Source organism: Trichechus manatus, unplaced genomic scaffold (genome assembly GCF_000243295.1).
Source record: "Trichechus manatus latirostris isolate Lorelei unplaced genomic scaffold, TriManLat1.0 scaffold00159, whole genome shotgun sequence".
Lineage (NCBI taxonomy): Eukaryota > Metazoa > Chordata > Mammalia > Sirenia > Trichechidae > Trichechus > Trichechus manatus.
In genome coordinates this window covers 4,794,385-4,811,170 of record NW_004444095.1, presented here as the reverse complement: position 1 = coordinate 4,811,170, position 16,786 = coordinate 4,794,385, and the positions used below count along the sequence as shown (strand labels likewise).

Sequence of the window (16,786 nt, the reverse complement as noted above, 5' to 3'; positions counted from 1 at the left end):
CGGCACGGGCCGGCAGGGAAGGTCCACGCGGGAGCAGCGTCGCTGCGGTGCTGACATCCGCCCCAGCCGGCCGCCCGCAGACCCCTCTCGCGACGCGCGTCTCGGCGGCGGCGGCTTCCATCCTCGGCGGCCGGGCTCCCGATCTCCGTCCCGCCTGCGTCCTTGGTCCGCGGGGCCGGGCAGCCGCAGCGACGGGCATGGCTTCGGCGGGCAGCGGCATGGAGGAGGTGCGCGTGTCGGTGCTGACCCCGCTGAAGCTGGTCGGGCTGGTGTGCATCTTCCTGGCGCTGTGTCTGGACCTGGGCGCCGTGCTGAGCCCGGCCTGGGTCACGGCTGACCACCAGTACTACCTGTCCCTGTGGGAGTCCTGCCGGAAGCCCGCCAGTCTGGACATCTGGCACTGCGAGTCCACGCTCAGCAGCGGTGAGGACCCCGCGCCGCGACCCCGCCGCCTCGCGCCGCACTGTCCGGGACCGCCACCACCCCCTCTCCCCGCCGCTTCGGTGCCCCCCACCCATGCCCTTCCCACCCCATTCCATCTCTTCCCGGAGCCTCGGGCTCCAGCCACCTCCCTGACATCCACCCCTCTCCCCTCCCCAACCCTGGTCGCCAAACCTAAAGCGACGTCCCACGCCCTCTCCCTCCTCTCCTGGCCATTTCTCCCTCTCTGGAGTAACACGTATGCTATTCTGGGTAATTGTAATTTAGAGCGAGAAACATGTGGCTGGGTTAAAAATGCAACCCCTTCTACACCCTCTTTAAAAAAGCAATAAGCAAAAAACGCCCCAACTCCGCCAAGATGCTTTGGGTTCTCGGCTCAGGCCCCCTCACTCTTCTCTGCCCTCTCAGGGAGGAATTTGCCTGAGTTTACCTTTCCGTGCCCACGTTTCTGCCTGTTCTACTCCACCTTATCTGGGTTTCCCCAGTGAGTTTTGGTTTGGATTTGATCTCTTTAGGTTTTTGAGGGATATGGAGAGGTGGGAGAGGGACAGGCATAATTTCCTTTTTTGGTGACATGGTAGTTGGTTGTGAGTTGCCCTTCCTTCTCCCCACCCTTGGTATGTCCGCTCTCCTGCCAGACCTTTCTTTCTCTTCTCCATGAGCTACCGATGCCTGGAAAGTTGTGGCTTATTGAGCCAGCACTACAAGCTGCAAATGGAGCCCCTCGGGGCGAGGAGGTCGGGGAGAAATGGAGGAGAAGAACCACAGGGGCGGCTAGCCCCTGAGGCAGGGGGTGTTTGCTTCTTTATTCCCTCCTTGACTCTCAGTTGTCTTCCACAGAGCCCCAGTTACGCCCTTAGAAGAAATCTGCCAACTTATTTCTTGCTGCAAACCCCTTCCTTTCTAATCTTGATTCTTAAGCTGCTGGTGTCAGCGCAGTGAAAGGGGAGTAAACGGAGAGAACCTGCCCCGTGATACACACATACACACACTCGCACACACACCCAGAGGAACTCATTAAATTCCTTCGTGACAGTTTCATGTCATGTCTAGGACTATTTATAAAGCTTTACTGGAAACGTTTCAAGTTCCAACAAAGTTGAAATAGCACAAAAAGCCACAAAAATCCGATTTGCTTTTGCCTTTGGTTTCTTGTTTTAACAGATTAGTTCACTTGGTTAAGTTTCTTCCGTAAATTTAATTTTCTTTTTACAAAAGGCTCTTTCTTCACTATCACCTCAGAATTCCCATTGAAGGGTTTTGTCTTTGTTGTTTAATTCACTGTGGAGGGGACTGGTTGGCAGCAGGAGGTCAACATTTAGGTCTTTCATTTCTTTCAGGGTTGGTTGTTTACAACTAAGGATAAAATAAATCTGTAAAATGCCTTTCTTCAGTATCCAGGGGAGCCAAATAAACTTTGGAGAAAATATCTTTTCTTCTCCCTCTCCAATAGAAATGGAAATTTATGTAGGAATGCCAGCTTCAGCAGGTCTCCTTAGCAACGTGCATCTTTTGCCCCTTTCTCACTGTCTCCTGAAATAATAGCCCCCTGATTGCATAAAGACTTTTCAGTTAGGTAGAGAAACCAGCTTCAACTCCCACTTTCTTTTCAGGCCCTTATCCTTTTCACTTGGCCAGGAATGTGGGGAATGGGAAGAAGCCAGCTCGAGTTTGAGGAGCTGTATGCAGAGTTTGCTAATCTTTCCTTAATTGCCTCCGTAGCCATTTATCTCAGCTTTTTTTCCTCCCCCTAGGCAAGGAAATTGGGAGACACAGGTTTAATGCAAATACAGTATAGTGGTAATAGGGTTCTGCAAGGTAAAAATCAAAGGCAGGCACAGTTTGTGCCCCGTCCCCAAACGCTTTCTTCTACCCCCTTGCTGAAACTCATACCCCAGCATTTCTGTTTGGGTTCCTGAAAATCAACTGTAGTTTTATTTTGCTGAAAAATTACTTTTCAGCCCAGAAAAAGTAGTTCCTAAGCAAACAGAAAAGAAGTCAGAGTCTTCACTTTTCAGATAGTCTGGAACGATTTTTGCTCTGCTCTCCGAGGGGAAGGGGGGTGGGGGCAGGAAAGGAAACAAAATATGGAGAATTGCTGTGACCATTCCTTACCAAATGGGCTTTCTTAAAATGTTACGTGCATGTGAAGTTTCTATCCACCAGCGTTTGGAAAAACAAAGGGGGAAAGCCTGAATCGAAACCAGCAATGCTTTTCTTGCCTGTTCCGAAGGGTAGGCAGCTTTTTTCAGTCTGTTTGCTGTGTGGAGCTGCAGAAAGCAAGGAGGGAAATGTCTTTCTGATGATTTTAAGAGATCCACTTCATTGTCTCACGAAATGAATTACCTCCAGAGGCACCACCAAGGACAGTTTTACTGAAGGCTCTTCAACCAGTATCTTCAGGGCTTAATTAAAAACCTTTGTCTTAATTAGAATGAAAACTGCCATGAAGAGGCAAGCTTGTATTTATAGAAGGAACATTTCGGGAAGGTTTCTACTGACGACAGTATGCCCTACTTAGGCCCAGTTTCTTCTGAAACTTTCCCCTCACCCATTATTTTTAAAGCTGTGTGGTAATTTTGATACCAAAATACGCACCGTTTGCTATTCGTGTCCCGTTTTCTGGTTCAAGGGAAGCAGAGCCATGCTTCGGTGTGTGTCCTGGTGTATTGAAGGTGGCGTCAGCACTTCTAATATGAACCAGTAATCCGGGTGTCAGTCAGCCGTAATGCTTTTCTGTGGTGTCCCAATTCAATGTATTGGGGACAGTCCAGGCACTCATTTTTAAGCGGTAAGTTTTCCAGAAAGACAAAGGAGAAGATGATGATCAAATTCATGGTGGATACAGAAAAAGAAAAAAGAAAAATAAAAGTATGCTTGGTAGGAAGTTTAGAATAGGTAGCATTACATGGCTGCCAGCCGGCCACAAAATTTCTTTCTAAAGATAGTTTTCCCCACTACTGGGTTTTTGGCAGCCTTTTAATAAATCTTAACTCTTTAAAAAAAATTATAATAATGATTTTAGACTTCTGCTTAGTCACATCTAGTTTTGATAACTTTTCTTTTTCTAGAATATCATGATTTGTTTTTCATAGTCTGAACAATCATGAGAGAATTCTTAATGCAAATAGGAGGTGGCACAAGTGTATACAGAATGCTGAGGCCCTAAACTCTACATCAAAACGGGCTTTACTGTATAACCTCTAGGGTGATTTTACATTTCTTGTTTAAAATTTATAAATGTATATTTTATGTAAAGCAGATTGATATTTGATAGCAGTATGATGTATTGAGTAAGTTAAAAGCAAGGACATGCAGATGGCCCAATGAACACATTTTACTGAGAGTATTTTGGGCTGTATCAAGTGCATTTATCTGTCGTTCCATCCACAGAATACTTGATCCACTAGTTAATGCCTTTTTTTAAGGAATATTGTTAACATCATTCACCTACTGTCCTAAAAATAACTGCATTTGTAAGGTGAGTCACTGGCAGTGCACCCTATGCTAATAACAGGTGAATATTATTATTTTCCGTTGACAAGAGGTTCTTTTAAGAATGCTTTATATGTAGCTCTTTTTTTTAAAACTTTAATATAAAACCCCATTTTAAAAGACATTATAAGAAGACCTGTCTTATGTGGTAGTTTAAGATAAACCGAACTGCCTGGACACCTGCACATCTTAGAAAATCTGAGATATAGTGATTCTTTGTTCAGATATGTATCATTGGTGCATTTTTTCATCCATATCTTAATTGAGAAATAGAATTTCATTGATAAAACTCACAATGTAATTCCCTCCAGGGAAGGTTCTGCTTGTTGCTTGAAATGGGCTGATATTGACACATGTTTACAAATAGCTCAGCAAGCCTGGAAGTCACTCTAGTTGTACCCTCCTCTGGCTTCCTCGAAAACAACATAAGTACAACAAATACAGTTTTGTTTAACCTGTACAGCATAGACAAATGGGTGGAAAATTAACAAAGAGTACCAGTTAACACCACGACTTTCTCAATTAATAAACCAGATAAAATCCAAGTATAACTTATTTCACAATTTTCATGGTGATTTTCTTTTAAAATCTCCTCGACTTTCAAGTTCTTCAGATTCACTCTTACAAGTGACATTATAATTTGTAGGCATATGCAGCTCCTCTTTTGCTCACATTTATAGAAGGATTATAATCTCCAGGGAGCCATTTAGATCAGTCTTTGGTAGCTAAGGGATTTGATGGGTGTGTGAAAAGTCTGACCTTTAATGAAGCATTTCAGAACAAAACCAAACCAAACAAAAGCATATCTCAGTCAATTTTACCTACTGTCAGGAAAACATTTCAAGAATTTCCTTCAAGTTTCTGTTTAATAGTAAGTCCACTTAGAGCATAGATGCATAGATTTACTTATGAATAGGGTTGTAGATCATGGGCATAATCTATTTTTTATGCAGTTTTGCACTGTATGAATCTTCTCTATAAATTGTGTTAAATTTTAATATAATCCTATAACCCAACAGAGTAGTTCTGTGGGCAATGCCTGAGCTTTGTATTCTAACAGACCTGAACTTGGCCAGTTACCAATCAACCATGTGACCTCATACAATTTAACCTCTTCAAAAGGTTTGTTGTGAAGATTAAATATATGAATGTACCTGCTTGTTAAGATTGTGTTTCTTATTATATAATCACAAAAACAAACCTGAAGTGACTTTTTTGGTCAATAATTGAGATTTTTTTTACCCTGAGTAGTAAATTTTCTTTGCATTGAATGATGAAGTATTTTGTAAATTTCAAAATTAAAATTTGGTATTCACTGCCTAGCATTTAACAATACCTTTGGTAGATCATGATCACAAAACAATGATCCAATAGTTACCTTTTATGGAGCACTACTACAGGCCAGACAGATCAGTTATCCCCAACATCACAGTAAACTTGCAAGGTAGCTAATGTTATCCCTATAAATTATTGAGGGGACTGTGGATTTTATGTAAGTTTACCAAGGTCACATTTAATAGGCAGTACAGATGGTTTTTTTACCAAGAATGTTTGAGTTACTAATGCTGGGAAACAAACCACCCCAAAAGTTAGTGGTGTAAAATAACCATTCTATTGTGCTCATGAATTATGTGGGTCAGGAATTCAGATAGGACATAACAAGGATAGCTTGTCTTCTCCAGGATGTCTGGGCCTTAGCTGGGGATGTCTTGAATGGCTAGGCACTGGAACACTGGAGCTACAGGTTCCTCTTCCAAATGGTTTCTTAAGTTTGGCAACTTGGTTTGAATGACTGGGAGGCTGGGCTGCCTGGGACTCTCACTGGAGGGCCTGCATGTGACCTTCTAGCGTGGTGGTCTCAGAATAGCTGGACTTCCTACAGGGTGACTGAATTCCCTCAGAGCAATGGTCCTGAAAGAACCAGGCTTTCCTCTGAACTAGCCTGGGAAATCACACATTGTCTCTTCCACAACATTCTATTGTTTACGAAGGAGCCATATGGCTGGCCAGCCCAGCCATACAGTCTGACACTCAGAGCCTAACTACAAATCTACATTCTGACATTACTGCCTCCAAAAAGCAAAGACAAACATATAAGCTTATTTACTTAAGAACTTTGAATTGATTATATAAATAACGTCTGGCTAGGGCAAAAACTGCCCTTAACCAACACATGGCAGTTCCTTGCATGGGGTCACTTTGAATTTGTGCTCAAATGAACTCAAGAACCTAACCTTTCCACAAATAGAATATATATCATATGTATCCTGTATATCTTATATATATCATGTGCATATATCTTAGGTCATTTTTTGTTTCACAGTCTCAAATGACCAAGGCATAAACTCATTAAGAATCTGAACCGTAATCTGCTACTTCATGTTGCATGATAAAATGTCACCTTTTTTTTTTTTAAGAAAGCCTTGAATGCATCTGATGAGATATGCTTTGTACATAAACACTAAAATATTCAAATTCCAGATAGGAGCAAAATTTTGTAATGCTGGAGAGGTATTGGAGTTGCAAAGTTGTTTTTTGTTTGTTTTCTTTTTACTTTATTAGTTTTAATAACATAATTCTTCTTTTGAAAACTGCCCATATATTGAATCACAGAATCATAGCACACTCAGAGTAGAAACGGCTTTAAAAATAATCCAGTCCAGTCACATTTATTGCAAGGATAGGGAAAATGAGGCAGGGTACAATGTTTAAAATTCAGTAGAGAAGTTCCACTTAGCCATAATCTTTTTACAGAGTTGGTTTTAAAAATATTCTGTAATACTGCATGAAAACTATCATGTGGGTGTTTGAAGGATTGTTAGATAGTACTGTGTGGAAATTTGGAAGAGGTTAAGGATTACATGTGAAATAGATGTCCACTTTTTATAAGATTATTCGTCATCCATGATTTGATTTCACGTAGAGTTTAAAAGAGTCTTCAAAAAGATATAAGTAGAACCATATATGTTGATAAGTTGGTTAGGTTTTAGTTATAATCACTCAATTTATATAGTTACCATGACTAGTTCTTAAAAATCGACAAACACTTCTTTTTCTTTAAGTTTCTCCATGATGGGTACTTTAAAACAACTACTTAATTTTAAGTTGAAAAAAAATTTCAGAAGTAGGTGGAAACCCACACTGTGAGCTTCTTAAATGGATTAAATGAGTAGCAATTTTCACTAGATCACTTATTACTGCATTTTGGCCTTTTTTTAAAAGATGTTTATGAAGGTGGTTCTGGTGGTGCAGTGGTTAAGAGCTCGGCTGCTAACTGAAAGGTCAGCAGTTGAAATCTACCAGGCGCTCCTTGGAAACCCTATGGGGCGGTTCTACTCTATCCTATAGGGTTGCTGTAAGTCAGAATTGATTTGACGGCAAAGGGTTTTTTAAAAAATTTTTTATTATGGCAACTCTGTATCTTAACTGGAAACCCTAGTTTGCGTAGCAGTTAAGAGTTTGGTTACAACTTGCAAAACTGTTGTTTAGAAAACAGGAAGAAGAATACATGTAAGTGAAGTAAAAACTCTGCTTAAGAAAAATCAATCTCTCTCGATAAATATCCCAAAACCCAAACCAAACCTGTTGCCTTTGAGTTGATTCTGACTTATAGCAACCCTATAGGATAGAGTAGAACCGCCCCATAGGGTTTCCAGGGAGCATCTGGTGGATTCCAACTGCCAGCCATTTGGTTAGCAGCCAAGTTTTTAACCACTGCCTTAAAGCCGTCACAAAAGCTATTCAGTTGCTTAGAAGAAGGTCACCCATTCCTAGTCCTGACGTGGGTATTCTTCTTCCTGTTTTTCTAAACAACAGTTTTGCAAGTTGTAACCTTCCTACATTTTTTCAGAGTAGAAAAAGGAACAGTGCTTAATGTAACAGACTCATCACAACTTTACAGAAATAATCGTGATTAGAAATTGCTATTGTAAAATACCAGTACCTATAAGATAATATTTAGGAAGAAAGGCCTGATGATCTACTTATGAAAATCAGCTAGTGAAAACCCTATGGATCACAACAATCTGATCTGCAACTGATCATGGAGATGGAACAGGACCAGGCAGTGTTTTGTTCTGTTGTGCGTGGGGTCTCCATGAGTCACCCTCTAGGCCAACTGGATGGTAGCTAACATTAGATAATATTAGTTACCATCAAATGTTAATGAAAGTTTTCTAATATAGTACATGGTAAGAAACAGCAGTCATTTAGCGGTATTTTTGTCTAAATACTTAAACATACTTTAATAGCAAGACTCTTTGCTAAGCACTGCATGCAATGGGTTTATTTGGGGGAAAATATCATGTTTTGGTATTTAGATTATAAATTATATTCACACCAGATTTTCTAAAATTCTGTGAAACAGCTAAAATATCCCTGTATTTGTTTAAAAAAATAAATTTCATGGATTGGAAAATTAGTACAATGTTTGACACTTGTAGGCAACCAGAACTTTCCAAAATTTTCACAAGACTGACCTGCACTTTGGTTGTTAGGATTGTAGCATTACCTATTTGGATGGTTACCTGGGGTCATTTATGTAGCTAAAAATCAGGTTGGCAGTGTAGTTTTGATCAGTCTGTATCTGCAACTGAGCCTAAAGAGTAGAACTCTCAATCTTAACATCGCCAACTTGATGAACATGGCTACCTAAACTAGCTACGTCTCCAATAATCTACTTCACGTTGTGCGGCACTGAGCACCTGGTGTCTGTACTGTCATTTTATAAAAGAAAAATAGTTCCTTGTCTCAAGTATTTATTTCCACATGAAAAAATCTTAGTTTTGATACCGGTTGTTTCAAAAGAAGAAATAGTCATTTGAGTTATTGAAGTTAGAATCTGATTTGTTCTTTTGGCTTCCTTTGTTTGTGTCTCTGCCTTGGTGTGGTGGAAAATTAATGTGCCACTGATGGATTTAGGTCAGAGTGCAAGTTAGCCAAGAAAACAAAGTTTAAAGTGCCTCAATAATGGATTCAGTTTTCCACTTCATTTGCCACATTCAGACTAACTTTAAAAAGTTAAGTATATTTTTTGATACTTCCAGAAGTGTTTAGGCTATTAAGTCTACAGTTACCTTCCATTTACTTAAAATAACAGCATAGTTTTGATTCGTTCTTCATCTATGAGGATGTGGCCTTTTATCCAAACTCAAAAGTATATAGCATTACTCTTAAAATAAAATCTTAAGTTGCATTTGATGAAAATGTTTAAATGCCGTAATTTCTGACGAAGTTAGCTAGTTGGGAAAAAGACATAGTTTTCTGTAAAGAGATGGATAACTCTGGGAATGTGGGTTTGAAATCTTATTCTGTAACTGAGCTGTTTCTTCTTGTTTTTTTTCTTAAACAAATTCAAACCATCCCAATATTTTCAATTCCTGATGTTAGGATGGAATTGGCAGCACGGAGTTAACTGTCTGAATTCTCACAAGATAACTAAAATAATTTAAAAGGCTTTGCTATAAATATGACTTACAAGTAAATAAAGGTATTTACAAGAACTGAGTGTTTGTTTCAGATGAGTGAAGATGATCTGATTTGTTTGGGTGAATTAGGGAGCATTTGTAGATAACTTAGGGGTGATGCCAAGATGCTAGGCAAGGTCACAATTCTAGATTATCTAGGGAATGATTTCAATTGCAGGTATGGATATTATTTTGGTTAATGTTGTTTCCCTTGTTCCCCTTTTTTTGAAGAGGGTTCATGGATGGAAATATAAGTGCCTATCCAGAACATTTGAAAGTGATTATAAAAGTTATTAAAAATAAGTGTCTCGATTTGTGATGAGAATTACAGAAAAGTGAGAATCATCCATTAAAATATTAGAATACATTTAGGGAGATACTATTTAGTGACACAGATCTTTGGGTGGCACAATCAGTGTGTGCTCCACTACTAACCTAATGGTTGATGGTTCTTGCCCACCCAGCAGTGCTGCAGAAGAAAGGCCTGGCAATCTGCTTCCATAAAAATCACAGCCAAGAAAAACTTATGGGGCAGTTCTACTCTGTAACATATGGAGTCACCATGAGTGGGAACGGGTTGTTTTTTGGCTACCCAGCCAAACAGTGGGAACTGAATTTATAAGGTTAAAAATCTGTTTCGTCATTATACTTTTTAATTATATCTGATTTCCTAAAAGGAGTGGCAATTGTGTGCTCAGGGATTTGCATACAGTAAAATTAATCTCAGTGTATAAACAGTACCTACAGAGGTTAATGCATTCGCTTGTGTTTGACAAGTTAAAGGTTTTGAAATGAGGTGGGTGAAGGAAAGCTTTAGGCACTGGTGTGTGTATTGACCTTGGCTTACAAGTATGGAGAAAATATCTTCAGTAAGAACTTGCCTTTCCTGAAAATTGGAAGTAAATTTTGACCAATGCATTAAGGGAATGTGAAGTCTCCAATTGGGTTGTTGTAATGGCCCATAGAATTTTCATAATGCAGTGGTGATTTTAGACCAGTCTCCTGTATTACATTGCTAAAGTAAGTCAGCACAATTCTGCAGAATACTAAAGCATTTATAGACATTGGAAACTATGGTGCCAGCTAATAAAAATACCTTGAAAGAAGACTTGAATTTGGTTCCTGAGTTGCATATTAATGTTGGACTTAATGTTACAACATAGGGATTGTCCAGTTTTTATTCTGTAACTGCAAGGGGAAAAATATGTATATATATTTTCCTGTTTTTTTTTTTTTTTTTTTTTACATTTTTTATCAGGGAAAGCACTAATAGAGGAGCATACATTTTTCTTCAGCTTTTGTAGGTTCAGTTCCAATACCTCCAGTGTGTCACTCTGTCAATTTTGTAAAAATACTCTTAAACGGAACCTAACATAATATGGCAGCCTCATTTCAGGTTTGGTTTCCATAGCTAACACATTCCTCCCAGCCCATTCAAGCCATCCCCAGTTTATGGCCCAAGGATGTACATTGTTTCCTCAGAACTGATTGTCATCTGTTCTCTCAGGTTTGAGAAACCAAACTCAGAATTGCAAATCAGCTGGCCTGACATTTAACAATGCCCAGTTTTAATTGTGCAGAGCACTGCAGTTTGTAAAACAGCACCATGGCTATTGATGTTCTGCAGAACCGGTTTGTGTTCACTGTGCCTCTACAGTATCAGTACATCATTTATAGAAATGTGTGAAACTAATGCAGAGCAATAAATCTCTAAGGACTCTTAACATTTCATCTGACTAAATACTGTGAGGTCTATAATTGGGAAACTAAGATTGATGTAGAAATTGACCGATTATGAGAACTTAACATACATGACTTTTTTGAAGAAATGGGGCTGAAAATTGAGAATTTTATGACATTTTAATTTGTTTTGCAAGCACTAAATATGAGATAGCAAGCATTTGTGGCATTCAGATCTTTTAATGGAAAAACCATTCGGGTAGAAACAAGTTTTTGGTCATTTATTATAATATTATTGTACAATAATCAAAGATGGCACAACCTTGCTTGCTGAAAGTGAAGAGAACTTGAAGCATTTACTGATGAAGATCAGAGTCTGCAACCTGGATCCACAGTCAACACCCACGGAAGCAGCAGTCAAGAAATTAGATGACGTATTGCAGTGAGCAGATCTGCTGCAGAAGACCTCTTTAAAGTGTTAAAAAGCAAAGATGTCACCTTCAGGACTAAAGTGTGCCTGACCAAGCCATGATATTTTCAGTCACCTCATATGCATGTGAAAACTGGACAGTGAGTAAGGATGACCAAAGAAGAGTTGATGCCTTTGAATTATGGTGTTGGTAAAGAATATTGACTATACTATGGACTGCCAGAAGAACAAACAAGTCTGTCTTGGAAGAAGTACAGCCAGAATGCTCCTTAGAAGCAAGGATGGCGAGACTTCATCTCATGTACTTTGGACATGTTATCAGGAGATACCAGTCCCTGGAGAAGGACATCATGCTTGGTAAACTAGAGGGACAGTGAAAGAGAGGAAGACCCTCAACGAGATGGATTGACACAGTGGCTGCAACAATGGGCTCAAACATAGCAGTGATTGTGAGGATGGCGCAGTACCGGGCAGTGTTTCATTCTGTTGTACATAGGGTCACTGTGAGTCAGAACTGACTTGATGGCACCTAACAACAACAACAGCAACAACACAATTATTAAAGTTCCATGGTATATAGCAAAACATTTTATATGTACATATGTCCTTGTTACATTTAGTATTGGACTTTGGTTGGTAAATAAATATCTGTCACTTTATCTGTGTAAACATGAAGCCCAGTGTTTTGTTTTAAAGACTATGAGTACCAGTTGCCTTGGAGTCCATTCCAACTCATGGCAACTCCATGAGTATCAGAGTAGAACTGTGTTCCGTAGGGTTTTCTTTTCTTCCTTTCTTTCTTTTTTTTTTTTTTATTGTGCTTTAGGTGAAAGTTTACAGAACAAATTAGTTTCCCGTTCAATAATTTATACACAGAGTGTTCCATGACATTGGTTGCAATCCCCGTAATATATCAGCACTCTCCCTATTTCCATCCTGAGTTCCCCGTTTCCATTAGTCTGATTTTCCTGCCTTCTCATCTTTGCTTTTGGGCAAATGTTGCCCTTTTGGTCTCGTATAGTTGATTGTTCTAAGGAGCACTTTCCTCACGGGTATTATTGTTTATTTTGTAGGTTTGTCTATGGTTTGACTGAAGGGTGATCTCCGGGAGTGGCTTCAGATCCAAATTAGAAGGGTGACTAAGGGCCATTGTCTCAGGGGTTCCTTCAGTCTCTATCAGATTAGTAAGTCTGGTCTTTTTTATGACTTTGGATTTTGTTCTACATTTCTCTCCTGCTCCGTCTGTGACCCTCTATTGTGATCCTGGTCAGAGCAGTTGGTAGTGGTAGCGGGGCTCCATCTAGTTCTTCTGGTCTCAGGCTAGTGGAGGCTGTGGTTCATATGGGCCATTAGTCCTTTGGACTAATTACTTCCTTGAGTCTTTGGTTTTATTCACTCTCCTTTGCTCCAGATGGAAAAAGACCAATAGTTGTATCTTAGATGGCTGGTCACAAGCTTCTAAGACCCCAGATGCTACTCACCAAAGTAGGATGTAGAACACTGACTTTATGAGCTATGTTATGCCAGTTGACCTAGATGTCCCCCAAGACTATGGTTCTCAGCCCTCAAGTCCAGTAACTCAGTCCCACAAGTATTTGGTTATGTCTAAGAAGTTCCCTGACTGTGTTCCCTGTGTGCTCCATTGTATATATGACTATGCATGAAGTACATATGAATATGTATATAGAAATATCCACAACTTAGTCTATATATGCACATGGGTGTACTCCCATACATCCTTCTGTACCTTTTCAGCATACACATCTGCCTATTCATCCACTCATACATTATTGTTTGTTATTACTGTTGTTGCGGGGTTGTGTATGTTGTAGTATTTAGTGTAGTTGCCTTTTATTCTTGCATACCTCTCAGTGTCTTTCTTTGCCTTGGTCATGTGCCGACTTCACCTCCATAGGGTTTTCAATGACTGAATTTTTGGAAATAGATCACCAGACCTTTCTTCTGACATGTCTCTGGGTAGGCTTGAACCTCCAACCTTTTGGTTAGCAGCCAAGTGCATTAACCATTTCTGCCACCCAGGGATTCTATGGCTATGAGGAGGGCATCTATAAAAGCATTTTTCAGTCTTCTTTAATTCTCCATGTTCTAGTCTTTTAGGATGAGAGAGATGGGAATAGTAACTGGCTAGTTGCCTTAGCCACAGTAAATCTTACAGGGTTCCTGACCTTAGCTCACCTCTAAGGCAGGCCCTAATGTTTGGAAAAAGGATCCTAGTTGTTTACCTAAAGAGACATGACACCACAAGCACTGCTCTCAGCTCCAAAATACCCAGAGTTGAACCTTGAAAACTGCTCTGGGCCTTCTTGCCGTATCTAACCACTTTTTCAGCTTACCAATTGATGTTCAACTGGTCAGCAGTTTAAAGCTTTAGTCCTGGGCATCCTGCCTGAGTGAATCATTCCAAGTGGATACGATAACAACAATTCCAAAACTTGGCACTGTCTACCAGGAATGTAGCCTCAATGCTCCAGCCTCATCTTCTGGCCAGGACAATGGCAAGCATGGCCCCTTTCTGTTCTCTCTTGGAGGAAAAATGGTTTTTCTGTTAGAGCAGGCATATCGATGGTTATGGACCAAAGGGAAGGGTAGGTAGCAATAGCACAACAATGGTGGTACTGCTGACCCTTCTTTTTGACTTTATATCTAGAGCAGCTTTCTCACTGACCACTAATTCAGTACTAAAAATAAATATGAGATATTTAGAAGAAAATCCAGAATAGGTTGTGTATGTCTACTTTTTAGAATTATTTCCTGTGCTGTAAAAGGGTTCCTTCCTAATTAAATTTTAGTTCCCTTTAATTACCTTTGTTCTCCTGGTGGCTTCTGCTATTGGGTTTTGTTTGTTTTCCATATGAAGTACAATATTACTATTTTAAGGAAATTCAACGTCATGTGAGGTTAGGATTTTTGCAGTTTTCTGTTGCTATGTTGCATCAGTCTCACTTTCCACTGTTACTCATTTATCAAATTGAGTTCATTATGTAATTATCACTGTTTGAAAGTACTTTACATAGAAGAAAGTTTAACATTTGGAAATGGTATATAAAGTATGGGCCTGGGGTCCGCAGACTGCAGCCAGTGGTTCAAAATCAGCCTACCGCCTGTTTTTATAAATAACGTCTTATTGGAACACAGCTGCATTAAATCATTTACATATATTGTCTATGTCTATTTTCATGCTAGGGCAGCAGAGTTTAGTAATTGCAGCAGAAACTATGGCCTGCATAGCTGAAAATATTTACTATCTGGCCTTTTACAGGAAAAGTTGGCTTACTTTTTGTATCTTAGTAACTTTTACAAAACACAGATAAGCACGTGTATTTCAGCTATTTTTTGAGGATATTTAAGGTAAAGAAATTCGTTATAATTAATTCCTGTTTATTTTAGATTGAAAATAAAATTAGTCAAACGTGTGGTGTTCTATTCATATCGTGCTATGTGAAAAAGCCTATCAGGAAAAAGAAGCAATCTATATTATACTTTTGTCTTAACATATTTTTAAAATGAGCAGACATTTAAGTAGTGAACATCTTGATTTAAACAAAGCCAATACTTTTAAAATTCTTATCTATATAAAATGATTCTGGGAAAATGGCTAAATATAATAGTCATTTTATAAAAGTAATAGTCTAACTAGAAAGTATTCAACACAGGCTCTCTTAAACTCTCCAGGAATTTGATTGATAGATGTATGGATTAATTTTATTCCTCTCTTTGTTCACCCAAACACTTTGATGTAATAAAAATTTGATTTATTCTTCAGAAATTTCAATTTACACACAAGTTTTCAGAAGAGTTTCTATTATGTTAAAGTGCAATATAATGGTCCTATATATAAACTTTTTCAAAGAAACGTAGAGACTTCCAAATGTAAGGATTCTTCTTTTTGCTTTTTAATTCAAAGCTACATGCTGTTACGGAATATAAAAGCCATAGTGTGGCTTTCCTTTTAACTTCCAGTTGAAAGCCAGATATACTTTTGTTTGAAGTTATATAGCTTTGTTACAAATAAATGGCATAAAAAATGCTCTCTATTTTGTTGTGATTCGTCTTTGTATTTTAAGAAACATGAATTTGTTCTCTTTTCCCCTTGTTTGTTCATTTCCTGAGTGCAGTGCTAGGTCTAGTTGAGTGCCAGTTTTACATCCAGAATTTCTCAGGAGGAGAGGATGAGGAAGAGGGTTGCTGAAACTGGTATATGCAAGAATAAATAAAAGAAGAAATCCCAGGGCATCCTAAGTTCCTCCACTCATCCCTTATCCTACGGCAGGCAGCTAAGCGTGCACGTTGAAAACTTACCACAGGGATCATCTCAGAGTGCAGCATCTCATTACCATGAGTTTTTAATTTTGGATAAGATACATTACAGTGTAACCACAGATTAAAATCTATTTTCATTTCTTGCATGTACATTAAACTGAGGGCCAGAAGAGGCAGGCTGGGACTTCTAAACAACCACCACTAAAGGATGCTGCTCTCCCCAGTATGTAGTTGTATAGTGTTTCCATAGGTTCATTTGGTTTTAAGAAAACCATCTACCCTTCTTAGGGAATGGAAAATTGGCCAGTTTTCTCTCATACCATTCCTAGGTCTTTATAAGAAATGACAAATGCATTTGGATGAGGTTTCCGACTCACTAAGAACATGAGAGGCTCTTTTGAAGTATCTGTGTATGTTGGTCTGCATATACCGTATTTTTCACAAATAACACGCTCACGTAAATGACGCGTGGAAATGATGAAATTAAAGCAGTTCTGGTATAAGGTGCACGCTATTGGCATAAAAATACGGTAGTAAGAGGTCAATATATGCTTACTGGGTATGAATGAAAAAGGGGACTAAGCAGCCATTTAGAGTCCACCCCTGGCTCCCTGGCAATATTTAATCTGAGATACTGTCCCCAGGGTGGTTTAAAAATAAATAAACATTTGGGGGTCAAGGCAATTCCAACTCATGGCAACCCCATGTATTGCAGAGTAGAACTGCACTCCACAGAGTTGTCAAGGCTGTGACCTTTCAAATCAGATCGACAGTCCGTTCTTCCAAGGTGCCTGGGTAGAATTTGAACTGCCAACCTCTTCAAGTTAGCAGTCCAGTGCTTAACCATTTGCACCACTCAAGGACTCCCCCAGGGTACTAAAGGCACATTAAGATTAGAATGAAATCAAAGAAGAGGGAAACAAAGGACAGCAAACCTCCTGATGCTAATTTGCTGAGGGAACTGCTTTAGCAGGGGGAGAAAAAAGGCCAAAAG

At 39.4% G+C, this 16,786-nt stretch overlaps 1 protein-coding gene across 2 annotated transcripts in view; it reads left to right on the top strand.

Moving 5' to 3' along the window:
• The first annotated feature begins 65 nt into the window (after positions 1–65).
• The window catches only part of TMEM47 (transmembrane protein 47), a 33,681-nt gene continuing 16,960 nt past the window's right edge, over positions 66–16,786 (top strand). For both annotated transcript variants that reach the window (XM_023740566.1, XM_004386234.2), the window contains exon 1: positions 66–423. In XM_023740566.1, the coding sequence (XP_023596334.1) occupies positions 198–423 (226 nt within the window). In that variant the 5' untranslated portion in view covers positions 66–197. The remainder of the gene's footprint in view (positions 424–16,786) is intronic.